Here is a 24361-nt window from a genome sequence, read left to right on the forward strand (position 1 = left end):
TGTGTCCACAGGAGGGCGGCAAAGGGCCATACATGAGGCGCAGCATACAAACCGCCCCGCCCTTTACCAAAGGGATAGCTCCGCCCATTCTGACCATTGCAAAGCCAAGATTAAGTTCTGCGCTTGCGCACTGACAAAGCATTCGAGAGGGGAGCCGTCAAAGTGCGCACGCGCAGTCGGCTTTTCGACCTTCGCGCGAGGAGACCGGAAGTTGCGCGCAACCACGCCGCCGGAAGCGGAAGGAAAGATCGAGAAAAGGGACGACGGAAGCGTAAGGAGGTCGCTGTGGTGAAAGGCGAGGACGAAGAGAGTTACGAAGGAAGGCCGCGGTTCTTGATTCATTCACCATGCCGAGGGGAAGCAGGAGCCGGACCTCCCGCATGGCGCCCCCTGCCAGGTGAAGCAGCGCGGGGGCTGATGGGATTTGTAGTTCCCCACTCCACACACTGCACTGATTCCACTCTCTGGAGGAGAACAATCCCTAGAGTGAAAAATAATAATATCTTATATTACAATATATTATTTTATATATTATTATTAATATATATTATATAATATCAATAATATATTATATTAATATTATATCTTACAGTATAATATATATATTATAATATTGATATTAAAGTAATGTTATATAGGTTGCTATAGGTTTTCTGGGCTTTCTGGCCATGTTCCAGAAGCATTCTCTCCTGACGTTTCGCCTCCATCAATGGCAGGCATCCTCAGAGGTTGTGAGGTCTGTTGGAAACGAGGCAAGTGAGGTTTCTATATCTCTGGAATGATGTCCAGGGTGGGAGAAAGAACTTTTGTCTGCTTGAGGCAAGTGGGAAGGTTGCCATTGGCCAGCTTGGTTAGCATTGAATGGTCTCGCAGCTTCAAAGCCTGGCTGGTTACTGCTTGGGGGGGGAATCCTTTGTTGGGAGGTGTAAGCTCACTTTTATTTATTTATTTACAATCTTTATAGCCTGCCTTTCTCAGCCATACGGCGACTCAAGGCGGGTTACAGATTGGGACAATTCGATGTCAGGCATTCATAAAAGTATTGTCGAAGGCTTTCATGTCTGGAATCACTAGGTTCTTGTAGATTTTTTCGGGCTATAGGGCCATGTTCTAGAGGCATTTCTCCTGACGTTTCGCCTGCATCTATGGCAAGCATCCAGCAGTGAGGTCTGCTGAAATTTCCAACAGACCTCACTACCTCTGAGGATGCTTGCCATAGATGCAGGCGAAACGTCAGGAGAAATGCCTCTAGAACATGGCCCTATAGCCCGAAAAAACCTACAAGAACCTATCCATAAAAGTGCTATTAGCGCGAGCTCACACCGCTCCCAGGATTCAAACCTGCGACCTTTCGATCAGCAATTTTAGCAGCTCAGCGGTTTAACCCACTGTGCCACCGAGGGCTCCAATAATATTACTACTAATAATAATAGAGTTGGAAGAGACCCCAAGTGCCACCCAGTGCAAACCCCTTCTGATAGGCAAGACGACACAATCAAAGCATTCCCGACAGTTGACCATCTAGCCTCTGTAATAATATGTTACTACTACTGCTGCTATTAATAATAATAGATTGCTGTGAGTTTTCTGGCCTGTGTTTATGTGTTTTATATTGGTGCTTGTTGTAAACCATCCGAATCCCTTTGGGGAGATGGGGTGAGCTATTTATATGGGGCCCCTGGAAACACGTGGGTTAAAGTACTGAGCTGCTGAACTTGCTGATCAAAAGGTCAGCAGTTCGAATCCAGGAAGGGGGGGTGAGCTCCCGCTGTTAGCCCCAGTTTCTGCCAACTTAGCAGTTCAAAAACACGCAAATGTGAGTACATCAGTAGTACCACTTCTGAGGGAAGGTAATGGCGCTCCATGCAGTCATGCTGGCCACATGACCTACAAGGTGTCTACGGACAATGCAGGCTCTTTGGCTTAGAAATGGAAATGAGCACCATACCCCAGTGTCAGACACGACTAGACTTAATGATCTGCGACCTGATGGCTTTCTCTCTTTTGCCTTTGTAGCCGTGCTGCACCACCCCTGCGCTCGGCTCCTCCGCCAGCCGCTCGCTCTTCCGTCCCTGCAGCCGCCCCCCCTTCAGCCATGGCCTCACCGGCCCCCCGCCAGCCAGGCCTCATGGCCCAGATGGCCACCACCGCAGCTGGCGTCGCGGTGGGCTCAGCCGTGGGGCACACCTTGGGCCATGCCATGACTGGGGGTTTCGGAGGAGGAGGAGGTAGCGCTGAAGTCGCCAGGCCCGACATCACATACCAGGTGAGAGCTGCTCCCTTGACCAGAGAAGGTTCATACTTATGACCACTTCTGCATGTCCTTTCCAGTTGCTGTTTGTATTGTTTCCTGGATCTCAAGGTGTTTGGGAGAGGAATGAAGGGACTAGAATGAGGGAAAATAATAATAAAAATTAACAGCCAAAATACAGTTCAGTCAAAAGTCTCGTATTCTCAGTGGAGCGAAAGGGAACAAGGACCCAAAAGGAGGGGAGAATTCAAGCCAAGGGACAAGCTCAACCTAACATCAATAGGTACCGCAAAAAGGATGACAGTGATAAGAGAGGCACCAAAGAGAAAGGATGAGGCAAAATTCAGAGAAAAAGCTGTTGTGCGCATGCACAGAATGTTGGCTATAAAAACTAGACTGTCCCTCAGTGTGGCACTTTCCACCCAGCAAGGTGTCATGATCAAATAAATGCGTTGCAACAATCAGTGTTCAATTGGCTCAAAGTACTCTGAAGGCTTTGGGCTAATTAGCGATAGAGGGAATCTGCTAATGGGAGTCATGGTCTTCTCTGTTCCCCAGGAGCCCCAGCCCGCGGCCCAGTCCTCCCAGTTCAGCCCTTGCCAGTATGAGATGAAGCAGTTCCTGGAATGCGCCCAGAACCAGGCTGACCTCAAGCTCTGCGAGGGGTTCAGCGAGGTCCTCAAGCAGTGCCGCTTCGCCAATGGTGAGTCATGCTTTCACGTCATTCAAACATAAAATGGGGAGAGAGCAGAGGGGAAGGCCAAAGAGCTAGAATCAACCACAGAGGCCATCTAGTCCCACCTATGACTCCAGGAGAGCCGTAGCATTTTTATCTCAGGCAAGGAATGCCATTGCCTCCCTCTGAAGTAATACTTCCATCCTCTAGTCTTCCCATCCTATTATTACTATCATTGTCATCTTCCTTGTTGGCCTATTATTATTATTATTATTATTATTATTATTATTATTATTATTTTCTCTGGTGGCCTCCCAGCCTATCATCATCAGCAAAATCATCTTCCTTATTATTATTATTATCGTCATCATCATGCAGAGGAGGAAAGGGAATATAATCATAATTATTAATATCAAAAGGAAATTATTAAAGACAAGGGGTACATAGAGGAGGAAATAGGGAATGTAATATAATAATAATAGTAATAATATTCTTAATTATTGCAGCCAGGCCACTATCTTTAGACAGGGAAGGCTAAATTGATTGTATGGATCTTTAAAAAATAAATAAATAAATTATTAATTCTATTACTCTTGTTAACTTTATATGTTTGGGTTCAAAATGTGTTATTGGTTTTAATGTTGCTATATTTATATGTTGTATGGCACCATTGTGTGTTTGTAAGCTGCCCCGAGTTCCTATGAGAGATGGTGGTGGGGCATAAATAAATAAATAATATAATATAATATAATAATATTACTGTACTATTATTATTTTCCTTGGCGGCCTCCCATCCTATCATTAGCATCATCACATTCCTTGGCAGACTCCTATCCTATTATTATTATTATTATTATTATTTGAAACACAACAAGATTAGTACACAGCTGGCTGTTGTATTGGATCACACGTCAGACCCTTCCCAAGTGTCTAGGACTGTGTGATGCATCGGCGAATAATGCATGCAGATCCAAGTAGGGTGGCCTTTGGCAGCTGACAGATGGTAATTTTGTCAGTGCCGATTGTTTTTAAGTTCAGGCTAAGGCCTATTGATCCACGCCTTTTTCTCTCTCTTTCTTCCATTTCTAGGTTTAGCTTAATGAAGCTCCACCGGCTGATGATATTCCAATTCTGTGAATGAAAGACATATCCTTAGTCGAATCTTTAATATATATTAAAGCCGTCTTGCGTTTCCATTTCCTCGCCGCAAGGAGAGATGCTTTTCGTGGTGGAAAAGATTATGACAGCGATGGGAATTCGCACTCGGCGCAGTCCATAGTTGCAAAAAGCCTCAAAATAAAAGCTGTTGCTTCTCTGGAAATGTCTCCCTGCCTCTTTCTTCAAACAAGACTCAGACAATAAAGACAATACAGTTGAACATCTAAATATCACGGCCAAATTATCATCATCTTTGGTGGCCTTCTATTATTATTATTATTTTCTTCCTTGGCCTCCCATCCTATCATCATCATCTTCACAAGACTAGTACACAGCAAACAAGATCACTATGCTAATTGTTGTAACATGGCAGACACTTCCTCTATCTATCTATCTATCTATCTGTATATATGTGTGTATATAATTATATTATTATATATTATCAATAATAATTATTACTATTATTAGTAGTAGTATTAGTTGTAGTTCACCCACAACCTTATGCATTTTGTACAATCAAATTATTATTACCCCAAGTTATCTTTGATTGTACAAAATGCATAAGGTTGTGGGTGAACTACAACTCCCATCATGTCAGATTAACCCCCGAAACTTCAACAGTACTTAAAAGTTTATTACGTTGGGCAAGTTTGCTCTAGATGCATCATCGGTGGGGTTCGGTGTGCTCTCTGGCTATAGGATAAACTACAATTCCCACCATGGTGAGTCAGTCCTATGAAACCCCTCCAGTATGTTCAGTTGGTTACGAGGGTTCTGTGTGCCAAGTGTGGTCCAGGTCCACCATCGGTGGGGTTCGGAGTGCTCTTTGATTGCAGGTGAACTATAAATCCCAGTACCTACTACAACTAACAAATGTCAAGGCCAAGTATTTAAATTTTGACATATCGGGTATGCATGCCAAATTTGGTGCAGATAGAGTGACATAATGGAATAATAATAATAATAATAATAACAATAATATAAATGATAATATTAAAAATTTAATATAAATAATATAAATAGCAGTATAATAATATAAATAGCAATATAAATATAATAAATAGCAATATAATACTATAAATAATAATATAAATGATATAAATAATATGCTATAATCAATATAAATATTAGAAATATAAATAATATAAGTAACAATATAAATAGCAATAATAATATAAATATAATATAAATAATAATATAAATGATAATATTAAAAATACAAATAATATGAATAGCTATAGTATAAAAATTAATATATGAATAAATAGAAATATAAATATACATAATTATATAAATAACAATATAATATAATATGAATAATATAAATAGCAATATAAAAATGTTAATTGTATCAATAATGATATGAATAATATAAATAATAAGAGAATATAAAAATAATAATATAAATAATTATATTAATGAATTTTTTATCTCGGCCAATGACTAGCATTAAAATAGTAATATAAATAATAATAAAAATGATCATAATAATAGCATGGCCCACTTGGAATCCTAGAGCTCAATGCTTTCACCTCAAAGCGGGGTCAACTGGGAATAAACAGCCTCCGAATGGGATTCCTTGGCCCGTTCCCAGGCCTTGCGCTGCAGGTTTTATTTTTAAACAGAGAGACCAATTCACCTCCGGGACAGTTGCTGTCGCTCGGCTGCGATCTTCCCAATGCAAACAGGGCGAATCCTTGGTTTATTTGGACTCTTCGCAAAGCTCAAAGTCAATTAGGAGTCACAGCTTATGGTGAGATGCGTATTATTATTATTATTATTATTATTATTATTATTATGTTTTTCTTAATTACCCACTTGTTATGGGCTGGAATTCTGGGCCATCAATGATCTGCATTCTATTATTAGGGTATTATTATCATTATCATCATCATTGGATTTGACTTGTCCTTGGAAAATGTGACATATTCAAAGCAGCATCACCTCTTTTAATGCTTATTAGAAATAATAATACATTATTATTATTATTATTATTATTATTATTAATATTATTATTTTGTAGAGAATAATAAAGCAAGATGACCAAAACGGAGGAAGAACCAGAGAGCCAGACTTCGGGGGAATTTTATGAGAAATATGAACCGAAGGAAATATTGGGCAGGTACGGCTTTGAAACCCATGCAAATGCGTTATATATAATTGAAAAATAGATGATAGATAGATAGGTAGATAGAGAGATATAGTGTGTGTGTGTGTGTGTGTGTGTGTATACATACTCTAGAGAGAAAGTTAGATTCTAATGGATAGACATGAGGATAGATAGATAGATAGACAGATAGATTGTGTGTGTGTGTGTGTGTATATATATATATATACACACACAGACACACATATACATACTCTATATAGAGCTAGATTCTAATCAATAGATATGAGGATAGATAGTGTGTATGTGTGTATACACATTATATATATATACACACACACACATACACTATATCTATCATATCTATTTATTAGAGTCTATATAGAGAGAAAGCTAGACTCTAATAAATAGATATGATGATTGATAGATATAGTGTATGTGTGAGTATATATATATACATATACATACACACACACACACATATACACACATAATACTCTATATAGAGAGAAAGCCATACTAATAGATATGAAGATAGATATGAGGATAGATAGATAGATAGATAGATAGATAGATAGATAGATATTGCGTGTGTGTGTGTATGTGTGTGTGTGTGTGTGTGTGTATATATATATATATATATATATATATATATATATATAATGGAATAATAGTAGCAATAACAGCAGTAGTAACCATAATGGCAGTAATAATAGCAGCTGCAGTTGTAATAATAATAGTAGCAATAGTAATAATAATGGCAATAATAGTAATAATAATAATAATAGTCGTAATAACTTGGACCTAATATGCATGTGTGCTGTGTTGTTATGTACATGTATACAATAGTAGGAATAATAATAATAATAATAATAATAATGGTAATGGTAATCGCTGTAATAATAATAATAATAATGACGGCAGCAGTAGTAGTGGGAATAATAATAGTAATAATACCTAGGGCCTATACAATAGTAATAATGATAATGGGGTCTCTCTGAAGGGAATGAGCATTGTGGTAATAGTAATAATAATAGTAGTAGTTGTAGTAGTAGCAATAGTAATAATAGCAGCAATAATAATAACAACAATGGTAATAAAAATAGCAATAGTAATAGCAGCAGCAGTAGTAGAAATAATAATAATGATAGTAATGGTAATAATAGTTGCGATACTAGTAATAGCAGCAACAGTAGCAGTAATAATATTGATAATGATAGTGGGGCCTCTTTCTCTCTGCAGAGGTGTGAGCAGCGTTGTGCGCCGCTGTCTGCACAAATCCACACGGGAGGAGTTTGCAGTCAAGATCATCGACATCACGGCTGGGAATCTCTCACCAGAAGAGATCCAGGAGTTGAGAGAAGCCACGCTCAAGGAGATAGACATCCTGCGCAAGGTCTCTGGGCACCCCAACATTAGTACGTATGCCTCTACTATTATTATTATTATTATTATTATCATCATCATCATCCTCTTCTTCATTATTATTATTACTATTACTATTATTAATATTATTGTCATCACTATTATTAGCATTACTATTACTACTACTATTACTATTATTCCTACTGCTGCTACTATTACTATTATTAACATTATAGCTGTTATTATTACTATTACGACTACTATCGCTTTTCGGGAGAGATAAAGCAGGGTATCTTGTATCATTACTATTATTACCACTGTTACCACTATTATTATTACTACTGCTACTATTACTATTATTAATATTATCACTATTATTAGCATTACTATGGATTATCATTACTATTGCTAACTATTGCTATTATTATAGCTATTATTACTATTATTGCTATTATTGCTATTGTTACTATTACTACTATTTGTTGTTAATTTTGCTATTATTGCTACTATTGATATTATTATTACTATTATTTTTGCTATTATTACTCTTGCTATTATTACTACTATGACTATTACCACTATTATTACTACTGCTGCTATTAATATTATTGATGTTATTATCATCACTATTATTAGCATTACTATGTATTATTATTACTACTGCTATTATTATTACTACTTCTATTTATTATTAATATTGCTATTATTATTACTACTACTGTTATTACCATTACTATTATTGCTATTATTACTCTTGCTATTATTATATTATTATTATTTGCCGGGTCTTTTACTTTTAGTCCAACTGAAGGACAGCTTTGAATCACACACCTTCTTCTTCCTGGTCTTCGACCTGTAAGTATTTAAAAAGACCTGAAAATCTATTTCTTAAGAGCCTTCAATCTATATCCTAAACCTCACAACCTATCTCTGTGGATTCTTAAATAATAATAATAATAATTATTATTATTATTATTATTATTTTCCAAGATGCTCAAAGAGGGTTCCCCCCCACCCAATTCAGCTTCCAATGCCCAAGTTTTGCATATCATGATCACGTGCAAATAGCATGCAAATGAGCTGCAAATGAGGAGGAGCTCTCTGGCTGCAGCTGTCTCCATGGGGCTCGGGTTTCCCTGTAACCTTTTTGCTTCCCGGTTCTGGACTCTATTTATATCTTCATAAAACTCTGAAGCAACACATCAGGGATCAAACCAGAGGCTAATATAGTGCTATCGATCGATCTATTGATCCTTCTATCATGTATATGTGTCTGTCTATGTGTATATAAATTATATATGTGTGTGTGTGTGTGTGTATGCATATATATCTTATATAATACATATATATAAGTATTATATAAGATATATATTACATGAATATATATCTTTTTATATATATATGTGTGTGTATACACACATATATATAATCTATAATATAAAGGAAGAGCCTAACATAGTGCTATCTATCTATCAAGCCATCAATCCATCTATTGTGTATATGTGTCTCTCTGCATGTATATAAATGTGATATATGTATGTGTGTGTGTGTATATATATATATATATATATCTTTTTTCATGTCAAGAGAGACTTGAGGATAGTGCTATCTATCAATTGAGCAATCCATCTATTGTGTCTGTTTGTGTGTATATACATACATACAAACATACATATATACATATACACATACATATATATGTGTGTGTGTCATATTATATTATATATCTTATGTAATACATATATATATTATCTATAATACATAGAGGTCAACATCATGCATTCTATTGATCAATCGATCCATCCATCTATTGTGTATATGTGCCTGTCTATGTGTAAATACATTTTATATATATATAAAGAGAGAGAGAGAGTATGTGTGTGTTTATATATACACACGTAATATCTATTATAATATTAGAGGCTAATACAATGCTATCTATTTATCAATCAGTACCTCCACCATGTCTTCCTCCATATCAATCATGTATATGTGTGTGTCTGTGTCTGTGTGTGTGTATATATATATATATATATATATATATACACACACACACACACATATAAACACACATATAATATAATATATATATTACATATATAATATAATATATATAACATATAAAGCTAGAGGCTAATATAGTGCTATCTTTCTATTCATCCATCTGTCATGTATATGTGTGTGTGTGCATATATATAATAAATGTATATATATATATATACAGATTACATATTGTATATTATATATAACATATGTGTCTGTCTGTGTGCATACATATAATAAATGTATATATATATATATATATATATATATATATATATATTACATATTATATATTATAGATAAAATATATCTTTATAGTCTGGGCTCCATAGTCCAAATAAGGGGGGAAAACTACAACATCCCCCCCCCACCCCAAACACTGTGCCATTTATCCTTGGAACGTATTTATTTTTAATGTGTGTCTTTATTTCTTCTTCTCTCCCCAGAATGAAGAAAGGGGAGCTCTTTGATTACCTGACCGAGAAAGTCACTCTCAGCGAGAAGGAGACCAGGTGAGGATCTCCTTCCTTGCTTTGGGATTTATTACATTATTATTATTATTATTATTATTATTATTAGTGAGGTAGGTAACAAATAACGTTTGTTGTTGTTGTTTGTTGTTGTTGTTGTTGTTGAGGTGGGTAACAAACCATGTTTATATTATTATTATTATTATTATTATTATTATTATTATTATTAGTGAGGTGGGTAACAAATAACTATTCTTACTATTATTGCGGTGGATAAGAAATAACATTTTTTTATTATTATTATTATTAGTGAGGTGGGTAATAAATATTTGTATTGTTGTCATTATTACTATTAGCAACGTAGAACCATATTAATTAATTAAGAAGAAGAAGAAGAAGAAGCAATAACTACAAATAATAATTAATAATTATAATAACCCAGATGGTAATTCATTGCAATAGGGAGGTACTCACCATTCGGTTGCTGCAATGCATGAATGCTGCAGCCGCCTTTTCTTATAGTGTATGATGAGTGATGGTCATCTGTCGAAGGGGCTTCGATTGTGGCAGAATTGGGTTGGACTAGATGGCCTTTAGAGGTCCCTTCTGACTCTAGGATGCTATGATCTGCTCTTGGCTTGTCTTAGGAAGATCCTCCGCTCGCTGCTGGAAGTGCTGCACTTCCTGCACGGGATGAACATCGTCCACCGGGACCTGAAGCCGGAAAACATCTTGCTGGACGATGACATGAACATCAAGCTGACCGACTTTGGCTTTTCCTGCCAATTGCAGCAAGGAAAGACCTTAAAAGGTCAGTTCGGACTAAAACCCAAAGCGGAGGCCATGCCTTCCAAAGGGAGAGAGAGAAGCCTCCGTCCCAATGGGTGGGACTAGATGACTCTTGGGGGTCTCTAGGGACAAAATAATAATAATATTATAATATAACAATACTAATATTATATTACATATAATAATATATATTTATAACAATATGCCATACAATATATATATTATGTTATTGTAATATAATCTATATCTATGTTACAATATAATATAGATATTTACAGTATATAATAATAATATTGTAATATAATAGGTTAAAAGGTAAAGGTTTTCCCCTGACATTAAGTCCAGTCTTGTCCATGTGGTTGGCATGACCGCACGGAGTGCCATTACCTTCCCGCCAAAGTGGTACCTATTGATCTACTCACATTTGCCTGTTTTCAAACTGCTAGATTGGCAGAAGCTGGGGCCAACAGGGGGAGCTCACCCTGCTCCCTGGATTTCAACCACCAACCTTCTGGTCAGCAAGTTCAGCAACTTAGCAGTTTAACCCACTGTGCCACCAAGGGCCTTAATAATATAGTATCACTGTTATTATTATTATTATAATCCCTAGTATCACTGTTATTATTATTATTATAATCCCTTCAGAATGGGATTGGGCTTGATAACCCCTGAGGACTGAGGTTAATAACAAACATAGTATCACTATTTTAATAGTTATATAATATATTATTATTATTATTATTAATAATAATAATAATAATAGACTTCCCAGAATATTGCACCCTATCAGAATGGGATTGATGACCCTCGATGGCTGATATTAATAATAATATAGTATCACTAATTATTATAATTATAATTATAATAAATAGACTTCCAAGAATATTCCACCCCAACAGAATGGGTCTTGCTGATCCTAGAGGACTGTGATTAATAACAAAATTAGTATCAGTTATTATTATTATTATTATTATTATTAATTGTATTCTTTGTATTATTAGTATTATTAAGAATATGGCATCCCCATCACAATGGGATCGGCCTTGATCACACTCGAGGATTGTGATTCATAACAAAAATAGTACCAGTTAATAATATTATTATTAGTAGTACTGGTAGTAATAATACTAATAAAAGACTTTCCGGAATAGACTAGATGGCCCTTGAGGATTGTTATTAATAACAAAAAAATAGTATCAATATATTAATATTATTATTATTAATAATAATAATAATAATAATAATAATAGATTTTCTACAATAGACTAGATGACCTTCGAGGACTGTGATCAATAATACGAAATAGTATCAATTATAATATTAATAATTAATAGACTTCCCAGAATATCGCACCCCTCCTTTTATTTTATGCTGTGTTACACTTTGTGATGTTCGAACAGTATTTTGCATTTGATTCCAAACAATAAGCAAAGAGAAGCAAATGGAATCCCCTTACATTGCTATTCCTCCTTCTGTTCTTTTCTTTTCCTCTGTCATAGAGATCTGTGGGACTCCTGGTTACTTGGCTCCAGAAATACTGGAATGTTCTATGGATCCGGACCATCCTGGTTACGGGAAGGAAGTGGACATGTAAGTAGGACTTTCTGGTAAGGAAGGATGGAAAGGAAAGGAAGCAGGGAAGGAAAAGGAACAAATAGAGATGGAAGAGATGAAAAGAAAGAGACACAAGGTAGGAAGGAAAAGAAGAAAGGTTGAAGTGAAAGGAAGAATGAGCGAAGGAAGCAAAGAAGGGATGGAAAAAGGAAGGATGGAGAAAGGAAGGAAAGGGGGAGAAAGGAAAGAAAGGGGGAGAAAGGAAGGAATGGGAGCCAGCGGAAGGAAGGAAGGAAGGAAGGAAGGAAGGAGAAGGGAAGTGGAATACGAAAGGAAGGGGAGGGAATGGAATGGAATGGTATGGAAAGAAGGAAGGAAGGAAGGAAGGAAGGAAGGAATAAGAAGGGAAGTGGAATACGAAAGGAAGGGGAGGGAATGGAATGGTATGGAAAGAAGAAAGGAAGGAAGGAAGGAAGGAAGGACAAGTGGAATAAGAAAGGGAGGGAATGGAATGGAATGGTTTGGAAAGAAGGAAGGCAGGCAGGCAGAAGGGGAAGAAGGCCTTTGCTGGTGTGGTTTCTGCCCCTGCAGGTGGAGCACGGGGGTGATCCTGTACACGCTCCTGGCGGGGTCCCCTCCTTTCTGGCACCGGAAGCAGATGCTGATGCTGAGGATGATCATGAAAGGAGACTACAAGTTTGGATCCCCTGAATGGGATGACCAGTCAGACACCGTCAAAGACCTGGTGGGTGGAAGGAGGAGAAGATGGAGAAGTGGAGGAGGAGGAGGTGGAGAAGGAAGATATGATGGTGGAGATGGGAGGAGGAGAAGCTGAAGATGAGGAGATGGAGAAGATAGGGATGGAGGAAAGGACAAAAGAAGAGATGATGGTGGAGAAAAATGTTGAGGAAGACATGATGATGGAGGTGGTAATTGATAGATAGATGATGGAGAAGTTGAAAACAGATGAACATAGCAGATGGGAAGGTAGAGATGAGGATGGAGGAAATGATAAAGGAGGAGGACATTATGGTGGAGAAGATTGAGAGGTGGAGATGGAGATGATTATGGATGATAAAGTGATGGCAGAGAAGATGAGGAGGTGGAGATAGAGATGGAGGAAAGGATACAAGAGGAGGAGGAGATTGAAGACATGATGATGACGGTGGTGGGTGGAGGAGAAGTTTAAGTCGGAGGAGATCGAGAAGACAGGGAGACAGGAAGTGGAGAACATGGGGACAAGGAGATGGAGAAGACGATTGGGACAGGAAGATGACAAAGGAGGGGCAGGAAGAAGTGATGGTGGAGCTGATTGAGAAGAACAAGTACAGAGAAGGTGGGCCTCAAGATTGAAACAAGGAGGAGAGTAGAAGGTGGAGATGGGACTGGGTTCGGAGTCTTGGAAGATGTTACCCAACTTGATGGTGCTGGGGAGGAGACGGGTTGGGTTGCGTCAGGTTCTCTGCCATCTTTGCTTCACCGCCTCTTCCTCCTCCTCCTTCCTGCAGATTGCCCACTTCCTGGTGGTGAACCCCAAAGAGCGCTACACCGTGGAGGAGGCCCTGGGCCACCCCTTCTTCCAGCAGTATGTGGTGGAGGAGGTCCGCCACTTCAGCCCCTTCCGGAAGTTCCGGGTATGTCCCCTTCCTTCCCAAGACTCCTGTTTGGCGCCACCACCACCCTGTGGCCTCCCTTGATGTGCCCCACTGTCCTCTTGCAGGTCATCGCCTTGACTGTCTTGGCCTTGGTCCGCATCTACCTCAACTACCGCAACGTGAAGCCCATCACGCGGGAGGTTCTGCAGCGTGACCCTTACGGCCTGAAGCCCGTCCGGAAGATGATCGACGCCTGCGCCTTCCGTCTCTACGGCCACTGGGTCAAGAAGGGTGAGGCCCAGAACCGGGCCGCCCTCTTCGAAAACACCCCCAAGGCCATCCTGCTTACCCTGGCCGCTGAAGAGGAGCTCTTCTGAGGGAAGGGGAGCATTGCGGGCCCCCAAAATGGGTGGAAAAGCGGGGGAAACGTGTCTGGTAGAAAAATGCTGTATTGGATAGGAATGCATTGCATGTACCTCCAATGTGTGGAAAAATACACTTCTAAAGGGCATGTGGTCACAGCACAATCCACTGTCAGGGTGAAGAAGAGATGTGATCCTAGAGAGACATCTGAGTTATGGAGTGCCTTGTATGTGCACTTCCTCTTTGCCACATACTTGCTCTCAGCCATCTTTTGATATCTTTTGATCTCTCTGCCTCTGTAATCTATTGCTATCCTTGTCGTGTGCGTGTCTTGCCATGGTCGTGAGTATTTCTGTATACCGATAGCAGACCTGTAAATACTTGTATGTCACTATGACTGAAGAATAAACCTCCAAAGGAGTTTGGATGAAAGCCAGAGCTCAAGTGTGCTTATTCATGCACACAAGGTCAGAGGCTGCACTATATAATCTCTGCTGACTGTAACCAAGACTCTGCAGTGTTTCAGGAATCAGAACTAACTGCTTGCCTTTGAAACAGTCCATCCATTGGAGGAGGACGCCATGAGAATTCACATGCCTACCTAGCAGGGGTGTGTGTGTTTACTCTTTCCTCCCGTGACAGAGGAGAGGTGGTGGAACCAGGAGCATCACCAGAACCTCAGGCTGATTTCCATCAATAGGTTTTCACGGGCAGGCATTCCACAAATCGTCAGTCCCCAAGTTAAGAACAAGACCCATTCTGCAGGTTTGTTCTTAAGTCAGAACATGTACGTTCCTTATGTGTTAAATGAAGCCAAACATATATACATTGTTTAGCTTTGGATTGCATAGGGAAAGGTGAACACCACTGTGGGGTTTCCTTTACCTGTTCAAGCGATTATACCTCACTTTCCAACTCTAGGCATATAATAATATAATAATTGATAATAATATCATAGTAATTCTATCCTCCTGCTGGCAGAAGGGGTTTGAACCGGATGGCCTTTGAAGGCCCCTTCTAACTCTAGGAATATAATAATAATAATAATAATAATTATTATTATTATTATTATTATTATTATTATTAATCACACAGTCCTAGATGCTTGGGAAGTGTTCAACTTACGATTTTGTGATACGAAATCCAGCTGTAACATACTGTGTTTTTGTGTCAGTAAAATAATAATAATAATTACAACAACAACAATAATAATAATAATAATAATAATGATTATAATAGAGCAGTGATTCTATTTTCCTGCCTGGTAGACTGGGTGGCCTTTGAAAGCTCCTCCCAACTCTAGGACTCTAGTAATAATAATAATAATAATAATAATGACACTTTGCTATGGTTGTGAGTATATCTCTGTATATACTCATAGCAGACCTGTAAATAGTTGTTGCAGAGACTGAAGAATCAACCTCCAAAGGAGTTTGGATGAAAGCCAGAGCTCAAGTCTGCTTGGTGAAGGTCAGACGCTGGGATACGAATCTCTGCTAACTGTAACCAAGACTCTGCAGCATTTTGGGGATCTATCAATACATAAAGTACACTCTCTTAAAATCTCTAGGTCCTCCAGTGTTACTCTATGGACAACTTATATATGACAATTATTTATGCGTTTGGAAGAAGTATAAAAGAATATACAGTACAGTCTCGCTTATCCGACATAGATGGGCCAGCAGAACATTGGATAAACGAAAATGTCGGATAATTCTGGGAATGGCAAGAGAGTTGGGGAGCGCTCCTTTAACTGAAGGGGAAATCCAGGAGGAAAAACGGGGGCATCGAGTAAGAGCATCGGATAAGACGGAATGTCGGATAATTAAAGGTCGGATAAATGAGACTCTACTGTAATCTCATTTCAAAGCTCAATAAATGTGCTTTATTTATTGGAAACGGCCTCTGTTTATATAATATATATATATAAAAAATAACAGTGTTATTAATTCCGAAAGAATTTAACACTATCCAGCAGCCTTTGGGACTACAAATCCCAACAAAGTATGGTTTTTAAAAAAACCCTTTCCTGAAATGATGTTGGATGATTTCCTTCCTGTCTTCAGAGTTCGGTCTTCTTGTTCTTTGTTTTCCCGGTGGGCAAATCAGATGCGCAGCGGAAGCTCAAGTTGTCGGAGGCTGAATCTGGAGTATTTCCCATCCTATGGAAAAGCAAGAAGGACGGTGCCCTCTTTCAAAGTGGACTGCATGGCCTTTGGTGGCCCGTTCCAACCCTAGCATCCTGTGATAGGCCTTCCATAGAATATAGGATGGCGATCTATCAAATCTATGGCTGTTTAAATTTTTATTTGGTTATTCAACTTCAGTCCCTATTTGATTTCTCGTTTTGTATTTTAACATCCAACATAGTATTTTTCAAACCCATTTCAAACCCATTCCATCCAATACCCAAAGGTCCAAAAGCGTACCTGGTGGCCACTTCCGCCTTGTGATTGGCCGAACCGTCTACCGTATCGATCCAGGAAGCGCCCCGCAAGACCCGCCTCTCCTGGGCTGGTTGCCTGGCGTCGCCCCCAAGGGGGAGATACTCCGAGGCCGTCCACTCCCAGGTGTTGCCTAGCAGGTCATACAGCCCTGGGAGGAGGGCAGCAAAGAAGAGTATGATTCACCAAAAAAGCACTCTGTACTTGCTCAGGAACATGGGGGTCTCACTTAAGGCAGGTAAATGTATCAGGTATGCCCCCCCCCCACCTCCCCTGGCATCTTGGGATTGTTTGATTTGTCTTCTGGTAGAAAATGCATGGAGAGATGGAGAGAGAGATGGATAGGAAGGAAGGAAGGAAGGAAGGAAGGAAGGAAGGAAGGAAGGAAGGAAGGAAGGAAGGAAGGAAGGAAGGATAGATAGATAGATAGATAGATAGATAGATAGATAGATAGATAGATAGATGATAGAGATGTATGGACTAATTGATGGGTGGGTGGGTGGGTGTGTGAGTAGGTGAATGGATGGATGGATGGATGGATAGATAGATAGACAGACAGACAGACAGATAGATAGATAGATAGATAGATAGATAGATAGGTAAAATAAATAGATAGTCAGACAAACAAGATAAATAGACATATAGACAGATAGATATGGATGGATAGTTAAATAGATAAATAGACAGATATAGATAGATAGACAGTCAGACAAATAAATAAATAGACAACAGGATAGATAGATAGATAGATAGATAGATAGATAGACAGACATAGACAAATAGACAAACAAGATTGATCAATAGATAGATAGACAGAGTAGATAGATATGGATAGATAGATAGACAGACAGACAGACAGATGGATAAATAGACAGAATGGACAAATAGAGATAAACGGATAGATATCTATCTATTCATATCTATCTATCAAGTCTGTCTATCTATCTATCCACCCACCCATCCATCCTATCTACTTATTTATTTCTGTCCATTCATCCTATCTATATGTATTTATTTATGTATCCATCCATATCTATCTATCTATCTATCTATCTATCTAGACAGACAGACAGACAGACAGACAGACAGACAGACAGACAGACTAGGTAGATAAATGGATGGATAGATAGGATGGACAAATGGAGAAAGATAAGCTGATAGACAGACAGGATGGAAAGATGGATGGATAGAGATGGATGGACCAATGGATGGACCCATAGGTATATATATAAACACAGTTATGGATAGATGGATACAGGCAGACAGATATGCATTAAAGTAGGTTCTATCTATCTGTCTATCTATAGTGCAATAGTGCGGACTCTGTTTTCACTGAGATGAGAATTGCAGGACCTCCTTCCCCAAAAGTGCAATAATTAAATAAATAAGATAAAAAAATAAAGGTTGTCCCCTTCCATTAAGTCCAGTCATGTCTGACTCTGGGATGTGGTGCTCATCTCCATTTCTAAGCCGAAGAGCCGGCGTAAAAGAGCAAGCAAGAAATCCCCACAATGCCCAGGGAGGAACTAGAGATTCCTCAAAAGGCTATTGTCATCAATTCCAGAAATGTACCATATGGGTTCTGTGGGGGGAAGGCGGTCACCGGGGAGACTCCGTGGAAGCCGTCCTCAGCCAAGTCGCCCTCCGGGAAGGGGCCCTCGGAAAGGAAGGGGAAAATGGGAGAGGTACTCAGTAAAAGCGAACCTTCATGTGTTTGAGGCTGAGAGAGTGGCCTGTGCGATTCCACCCATCCAACTATCATCTATATATTCATCCATCCATCCATCCATAAATCTATCATCTATCTATCTATCTATCAATCCATCCAACTATCTATCCATCCATCCATCTATCCATCCATAAATCTATCATCCATCTATCCATCAAACTATCATCTATCTATTCATCCATTTATAAATCTATAATTTCTCTATCCATCCATCCATAAATCTATCATCTATATATCCATCCACCCATAAATCTATCCCTTTATCTATCCACCCACTCCTCCATCCATCTATAAATCTGTCATCTATCTATCTATCCATCCATCCATCTAGCTATAAATCTATCAATTCATCTCTCATATCTATCCATCGATCAATCAATCCATTCATCCAGCTATAAATCTATTCATCTACCCCTCCATACATCTCTCTATAAATCTATCCATTCATCTCTCTATCTTTCCATTAATCCATCTATCAACCTAATCATCTCTCTCTCTCTCTCCATCCATCTATCTATCTATCTATCTATCTATCTATCTATCTATCTATCTATCCATTCATCCATCAATCTATCAACCTACTCATCTGTCATCCATCCATCCATCTATCAATCCTACTATACATCTATTCATTAATCTATCACCCATCCACCCAGCCATCTATTCAGCTATATCTATCGTATTATCTATCAATCTAATCTAATCTATGTAATGTATCTATCCTATCTACATCTCTATCTGTCCATCTATCCAGCCATCCCTCTGTCCATCCCATATGGCTTTCCTTACCTGCCAGAGGTTGGTCCGGTTGGGCAGGAATTTGTTTCCCCACGGATACAGCCTGTCTACCCCAAACATTGGGTGAAAGGAGAGAGGGGAGAAAAGCAAGGACTTCATCCCATTGTGCGCCTGTCTTTCTCCACCCCGCATCCCACCATTCGGAGGAGGGTCTTTTTCCCCCTTCCCCACCTACCTGCCAGGCCTCCTCGGGCGGCCCACTCCCACTCCTGCTCAGTGGGGAGGCGCTTCCCCTTCCAGGCGCAGAAGGCCTTGGCGTCCCTCCAGCTCACCTGCAGCACCGGGAAGTCCAGCCGGCCCTCCAGCCCTGAACCTGGACCCCAAGGCTGTGGAGGAGACATAGAAATGGACATCGGAAGATCGGTTCCCCAGAAACCCTTCCAGTTGGCTGAGTTAGTCATGGGGGTTCGGTGTGCCGAGTTTGATTCTAGTCCATCATTGGTGGGGGTCACAGTTTCTCTACAACTCCCAGAATTCAAGGCCAATCTCTCTCAAACCCCTCCAGGAATCAAATTTCGGCATATTAGGTCTGTGTGCCAAGTTTGGTCCAGATCCACTGTTGTGTGAACTATAAATCCCAGTGCCTACAACTCCTATGGTGAACTCTCCCCAAACTTGCTGATCAATTCCTCTGTTTGCTGTGTGCTATAGAAAAGAATAGGAAAGGGTTACGGGAGAGGCAGTGGGCGAGGTCATGCAAATTCCACACCAATGGGGAGGGTCAGAAACACTGGGGTGTCTGTGGTGGAGGAAGCACATGCATTTTAGGGATGAAATTGTTCCTGTATGGAAATCTTCATTTCCATATGGGAAGTGTGGTGTTGGTGGAGGACTTTGGCAGGGCTCTTGGACATGTTTATGGCGCTCACTATAAACTGCAATGTCATTGGAGGGAAGGCCTTTGGTGACACCACACGATTCCTCTCAACAGATGGCCATACGCATCTCCATGGACAGTTAATGCAACTTTCTGTCCTAGTGACTCACCTGCCTCCAAAACGCTTTCTCGATCGGAAGCCACCAGGGAGCCGACTGGGAAGGAAAGGGAAAAGGGTTCGATGGAAACGACAAATATGCCAAAGTCCCACCAACCCCAAGGAGGCATCAAGAAGGGAAGAGAAGGAGGAAAGAAGGATGGGAGGAAGGAAAGAAAGAAGGATCAAGGAAATAAAGAAGAAAAGGAAGGAAGGAAGGAAGGAAGGAAGGAAGGAAGGAAGGAAGGAAGGAAGGAAGGAAGGAGAAGAAGGGAACCATATCTGTCCCTCCCTACCTCCAGCTTGTGGGTCACTTTCTCCTTCAAGGCGTTTGGAACGAAATCCTGGAAGACAAAGCTCCACCCGAAGCCCTCGGCCTCCGTCCGGAATTTCTTCTCCCGCACAAACTCCCTGCCGGAAAAGAGACCCAAATAGAGCAGCAGGTTTCAGCAGATCCCGAAACAGGCCGAGACCAGGTTTCTCACCTGGGCTGCAAGGGACACCAATGCCTTTGGACTGAGTCAGATCTACTTATCTATCTATCTATCTATCTATCTATCTATCTATCTATCTATCTATCTATCTATCTATTCATCCATTAATCAATCTAGCTATTTATTCATACATTACTCTGTCTGTCTATGAATCTGTCTATTTATTCACCAATTAATCTATGTATCGTTATTCTTCCATCATCTATAAATCTATCAATTCATCTATAATCTGTCTATTTATCCATACATAAAACCATCCATCTATTCATCCATTCATAAATCTATCCATGCATCTATCTATTCAAATATCCATCCATGTATAAATCTATCAATTCATTTATCCCTCCATCCATAAATCGATCTATTCATCTATCATCTATCTTTCTGTCTATTCATCCATCCATCTATAAATCTATCAATTCACCTATCATATATTGACCGTTCCATCCATCCATCCATCCAACCTATCCATCCATCTGTTTATCCATCCATCCATCTATAAATCTATCAATTAATTTATCTATTCATCTATCCTTCCATCCACAAATCTATCCATTTATCATATATCCATCCATCCATCCATCTATAAATCTATCCATACATCTGTCTATTCATCCATTCATCTATAAATCTACCAGTTCATTTATCTATTAATTTATCCTTCCATCCATAAATCTATCTATTCATCTATCTATTCATCTATTGATCCATACATCCATCCATCCATAAATCTATCCATCCATCCATCTATCAATTCATCTATACTTCCATCCATAAATCTATCTATTCATGTCTCATCTATCTATCTATCTATCTATCTATCTATCTATCAATTCATCTCTCCATCTATAAACCTATCCATCCATCCATCTATCCAATAATCCATCCATCTATCTATAAACCTATCAATTCATCTGACCTTCCATCCACAAATCTATCCATTCATCTATCATCTACCTATTCATCCAATCATCCATCACTCTATAAATCTATCCATTCATCTATCATCTACCTATTCATCCAATCATCCATCACTCTATAAATCTATCAATTCATCTATCATCTATCTATCCATCCATCCATCCATCTAGCTATCCATCCATTCTTGTGTATTTATCTCTATCTCCCGCTATCTATTTGCTGATCTGTCCATCTACCTATCAATTCATCTGTCTATATGTCCATCCATCAATCCAATCTATCAATATCTATCTATCTATCTATCTATCTATCTATCTATCTATCTATCTATCTATCTTTTTTTCTGCCTATCTATCCTATTCCTCTCTTGTCTCCCAAGCAACAAAGGGATGAATGAATCAAAAACCCAAATAAAAGGATACACAGATTAAAAACAAAAACAAACCTTAAAAGATTCCGAAAAGAAATCTAGACTGGAAGCACACACACACACACCATATGTATATATAATTAGCACACATATGCACACACAATGATGTAGACATAGATGTAAACAACACAGAGCCTCACCGAAAGTCCCGGTTGGTGACGGGGAACTTGTCCATCATAAATGGCTCCACCGTTGAGAAAACGCCCAGGATTTGGACCTTTCCACCAGGAAGATGGACCATGTTTTCCTCTGTTCCGGCCCCTGAAGAAGGAATTATTAATATTACTACTACTACTACTATTATTATTATTGTTATCATCATCATTATTAATATCCCATCAAGGTTGGGATTTAAAAATGATATACATCTATTTTTTTCTACATTAATTCTGCACCCATCTGAGGTGAAGGAATTACATTTTGGAAAAGACGTATCAACATCATCATTTAATAATAATAATAATAATAATAATTATTATTATTATATTAATGTATTGTCAAAGGTTTTCATGGCAGGAATCAGTAGGTTGCTGCGAGTTTTGCAGGCTGTCTGGCTATGTTCCAGCAGCATTCTCTCCTGACGTTTCACCCCCATCTATAGCAGGCATCCTCAGAGGTTGTGAAGTCTGTTAGGAACTAGGCAAGTGAGGTTGATATACCTGTGGAATAATGTCCAGGGTGGGAGAAAGAACTCTAGTCTGTTTGACAATGAATGTTGCCATTGGCCACAACAACTCTTGCTCTGCTTAGTGTGGATGTTGTCATTGGCCACCTTGATTAGTACTGAATGGCCTTGCAGCTTCAAAGCCTGGCTGCTTCCTGCAAGGTGCCGGTAGCAGACACCATCGCACGAATCAACCAGAATTTTCCAGAAGTCATCCCAACCCTGTTTCACGATTTCCACAATGAACAATGAATAATAGCAATGGAAAGAGTAGCCATGAAGAGCCTTCTTAGCCTTGTCTGAAAGAAACACCCCCCCCCCAACCAAGGATTCCCCAGGCAGCAACCAGCCAAGCTCCGAAGCTGCAAGGTTATTATTCAAGGGAGCCAATGGCAACATTCACTGTCAAACAGACAAAGAGTTCTTTCTCCCACCTTGGACATTATTCCACAGATAGATAAACCCACTTTTCCTAGTTTCCAACAGACCTTACAAGCTTTGAGGATGCCTGCCATAGATGGGGGCGAAACGTCAGGAGAGAATGCTTCTGGAACATTCCCCCAGGCAGGAAGCAGCCAGGCTTTGAAGCTGCAAGGCTGTTCAGTGTTACTCAAGCTGGCCAATGGACATTATTCCACTTTCCTCGTTTCCAACAGGCCTCACAAACTCTGAGGATGCCTGCCATAGATGGGGGTGAAACGTCAGGAGAGAATGCTGCTGGGACATGGCCAGACAGCCAGGCAACCTCACAGCAACCCAGTGTTGATGAAGTTGGGAGGCCAAAGGAACATCTGATTATGATAAAAAAATATAATAATAATTTATGTCATAAAATAACATAAATTAAGAGAGAGAGAGAGAAGAGGATGATGGGACTTGTAGTCCTTACCATTCAGAGGCAGGAATAAGGAGGAAAGGAGCCAAAACCCCAGCATGCTCTCCACTTCCCTTCTTTCAATGGACTTAGTGAGGAGAAAACTACGATTTCCAGCATGCCTGAGGGGCGGGACCGGAAATGACGTCGTGCAACGTTGTAGGCTACAACTTCCTCCCAAGAAGCATGCTTTGGAACCAATGAAAGAGTGCTTTGGTTCAGTTCGGAAAATCAGCTTCCTCTTTAGGCTTATTAATTATTAATTATTATTATTATCCCATTCAGAAATAAGTTTCTCCTTCCCAATCTATATTGATATGTATTCATAATAACATATTATTATGAACAATAATAATAAATACATATTAATATTTTTAATATTGAATATTAATTTTATTATTATATATAATAGTATATTTTAATAATACCATTATTATTCATATGTATTACTATATTAAATCAATATTAATACATTAAAATATATTGAATATTAATTGTATTGTATATTATAATAAATAATATATTTTAATAATACCATTATCATTCATATTTATTACTATATTATTAAATCAATATTAATAAATTAAAAATTAATACTATATATATATTTCCTAAGAGAAAAACTTATTTCTGAATTAATGTTACAGTTAATAATATCCCAA

At 39.0% G+C, this 24361-nt stretch overlaps 3 protein-coding genes and 1 long non-coding RNA gene across 5 annotated transcripts; 2 read left to right on the forward strand and 2 right to left on the reverse strand.

Moving 5' to 3' along the window:
- Positions 1–203: 203 nt before the first annotated feature.
- Positions 204–4248, forward strand: CHCHD2 (coiled-coil-helix-coiled-coil-helix domain containing 2). The gene is made up of 4 exons (XM_060756907.2): positions 204–397; positions 2017–2266; positions 2810–2954; positions 4017–4248. The coding sequence occupies exons 1-4, from the start codon at positions 348–350 to the stop codon at positions 4025–4027; spliced, it is 456 nt and encodes a 151-aa protein (XP_060612890.1). The 5' UTR covers positions 204–347; the 3' UTR covers positions 4028–4248.
- On the reverse strand, positions 2261–12363 carry LOC137097667 (uncharacterized). The gene is made up of 3 exons (XR_010910343.1): positions 12316–12363; positions 10545–10981; positions 2261–2386 (listed from the first exon to the last, which is right to left on the reverse strand). It is a non-coding gene; the product is annotated as an uncharacterized lncRNA (long non-coding RNA).
- On the forward strand, positions 5599–14803 carry PHKG1 (phosphorylase kinase catalytic subunit gamma 1). The gene is made up of 10 exons (XM_067472069.1): positions 5599–5838; positions 6109–6207; positions 7435–7610; positions 8358–8412; positions 10047–10112; positions 10718–10881; positions 12359–12449; positions 13005–13158; positions 13922–14047; positions 14134–14803. The coding sequence occupies exons 2-10, from the start codon at positions 6125–6127 to the stop codon at positions 14383–14385; spliced, it is 1167 nt and encodes a 388-aa protein (XP_067328170.1). The 5' UTR covers positions 5599–5838; positions 6109–6124; the 3' UTR covers positions 14386–14803.
- A 1430-nt stretch (positions 14804–16233) lies between these two features.
- Positions 16234–23821, reverse strand: SUMF2 (sulfatase modifying factor 2). Of its 2 annotated transcripts, XM_060756904.2 has the most exons (9): positions 23715–23820; positions 22302–22422; positions 20613–20727; positions 20330–20374; positions 19518–19668; positions 19334–19389; positions 18388–18472; positions 16801–16966; positions 16234–16533 (listed from the first exon to the last, which is right to left on the reverse strand). In XM_060756904.2, exons 1-9 carry the CDS (start codon positions 23758–23760, stop codon positions 16434–16436), a joined length of 885 nt encoding a protein of 294 aa, XP_060612887.2. In that variant the 5' UTR covers positions 23761–23820; the 3' UTR covers positions 16234–16433. The 2 variants fall into 2 exon arrangements, with proteins under 2 accessions (XP_060612887.2, XP_060612888.2); XM_060756905.2 differs by lacking the exon at positions 20330–20374 and having other exon boundaries at positions 23715–23821.
- Positions 23822–24361: the final 540 nt, after the last annotated feature.

This window comes from Anolis sagrei, chromosome 11, assembly GCF_037176765.1.
Source record: "Anolis sagrei isolate rAnoSag1 chromosome 11, rAnoSag1.mat, whole genome shotgun sequence".
Taxonomy (NCBI): domain Eukaryota; kingdom Metazoa; phylum Chordata; class Lepidosauria; order Squamata; family Dactyloidae; genus Anolis; species Anolis sagrei.

What these genes read in the sequence shown, in the direction of transcription:
- CHCHD2 (XM_060756907.2), top strand. Translation starts at nt 348, where the DNA reads ATGCCGAGGGGAAGCAGGAGCCGGACCTCCCGCATGGCGCCCCCTGCC. An exon ending in CGCATGGCGCCCCCTGCCAG is followed by an intron (nt 398 to 2,016) that starts GTGAAGCAGCGC and finishes TTGCCTTTGTAG; the next exon opens with CCGTGCTGCACCACCCCTGC. An exon ending in GGCCCGACATCACATACCAG is followed by an intron (nt 2,267 to 2,809) that starts GTGAGAGCTGCT and finishes TCTGTTCCCCAG; the next exon opens with GAGCCCCAGCCCGCGGCCCA.
- PHKG1 (XM_067472069.1), top strand. Translation starts at nt 6,125, where the DNA reads ATGACCAAAACGGAGGAAGAACCAGAGAGCCAGACTTCGGGGGAATTT. An exon ending in CCGAAGGAAATATTGGGCAG is followed by an intron (nt 6,208 to 7,434) that starts GTACGGCTTTGA and finishes TTCTCTCTGCAG; the next exon opens with AGGTGTGAGCAGCGTTGTGC. An exon ending in CTCTGGGCACCCCAACATTA is followed by an intron (nt 7,611 to 8,357) that starts GTACGTATGCCT and finishes TTTTACTTTTAG; the next exon opens with TCCAACTGAAGGACAGCTTT.
- SUMF2 (XM_060756904.2), bottom strand. Translation starts at nt 23,760, where the DNA reads ATGCTGGGGTTTTGGCTCCTTTCCTCCTTATTCCTGCCTCTGAATG. An exon ending in CGCCCGAGGAGGCCTGGCAG is followed by an intron (nt 19,390 to 19,517) that starts GTAGGTGGGGAA and finishes TGTTTGGGGTAG; the next exon opens with ACAGGCTGTATCCGTGGGGA. An exon ending in ACCGGACCAACCTCTGGCAG is followed by an intron (nt 18,473 to 19,333) that starts GTAAGGAAAGCC and finishes TTCCTTTCCGAG; the next exon opens with GGCCCCTTCCCGGAGGGCGA.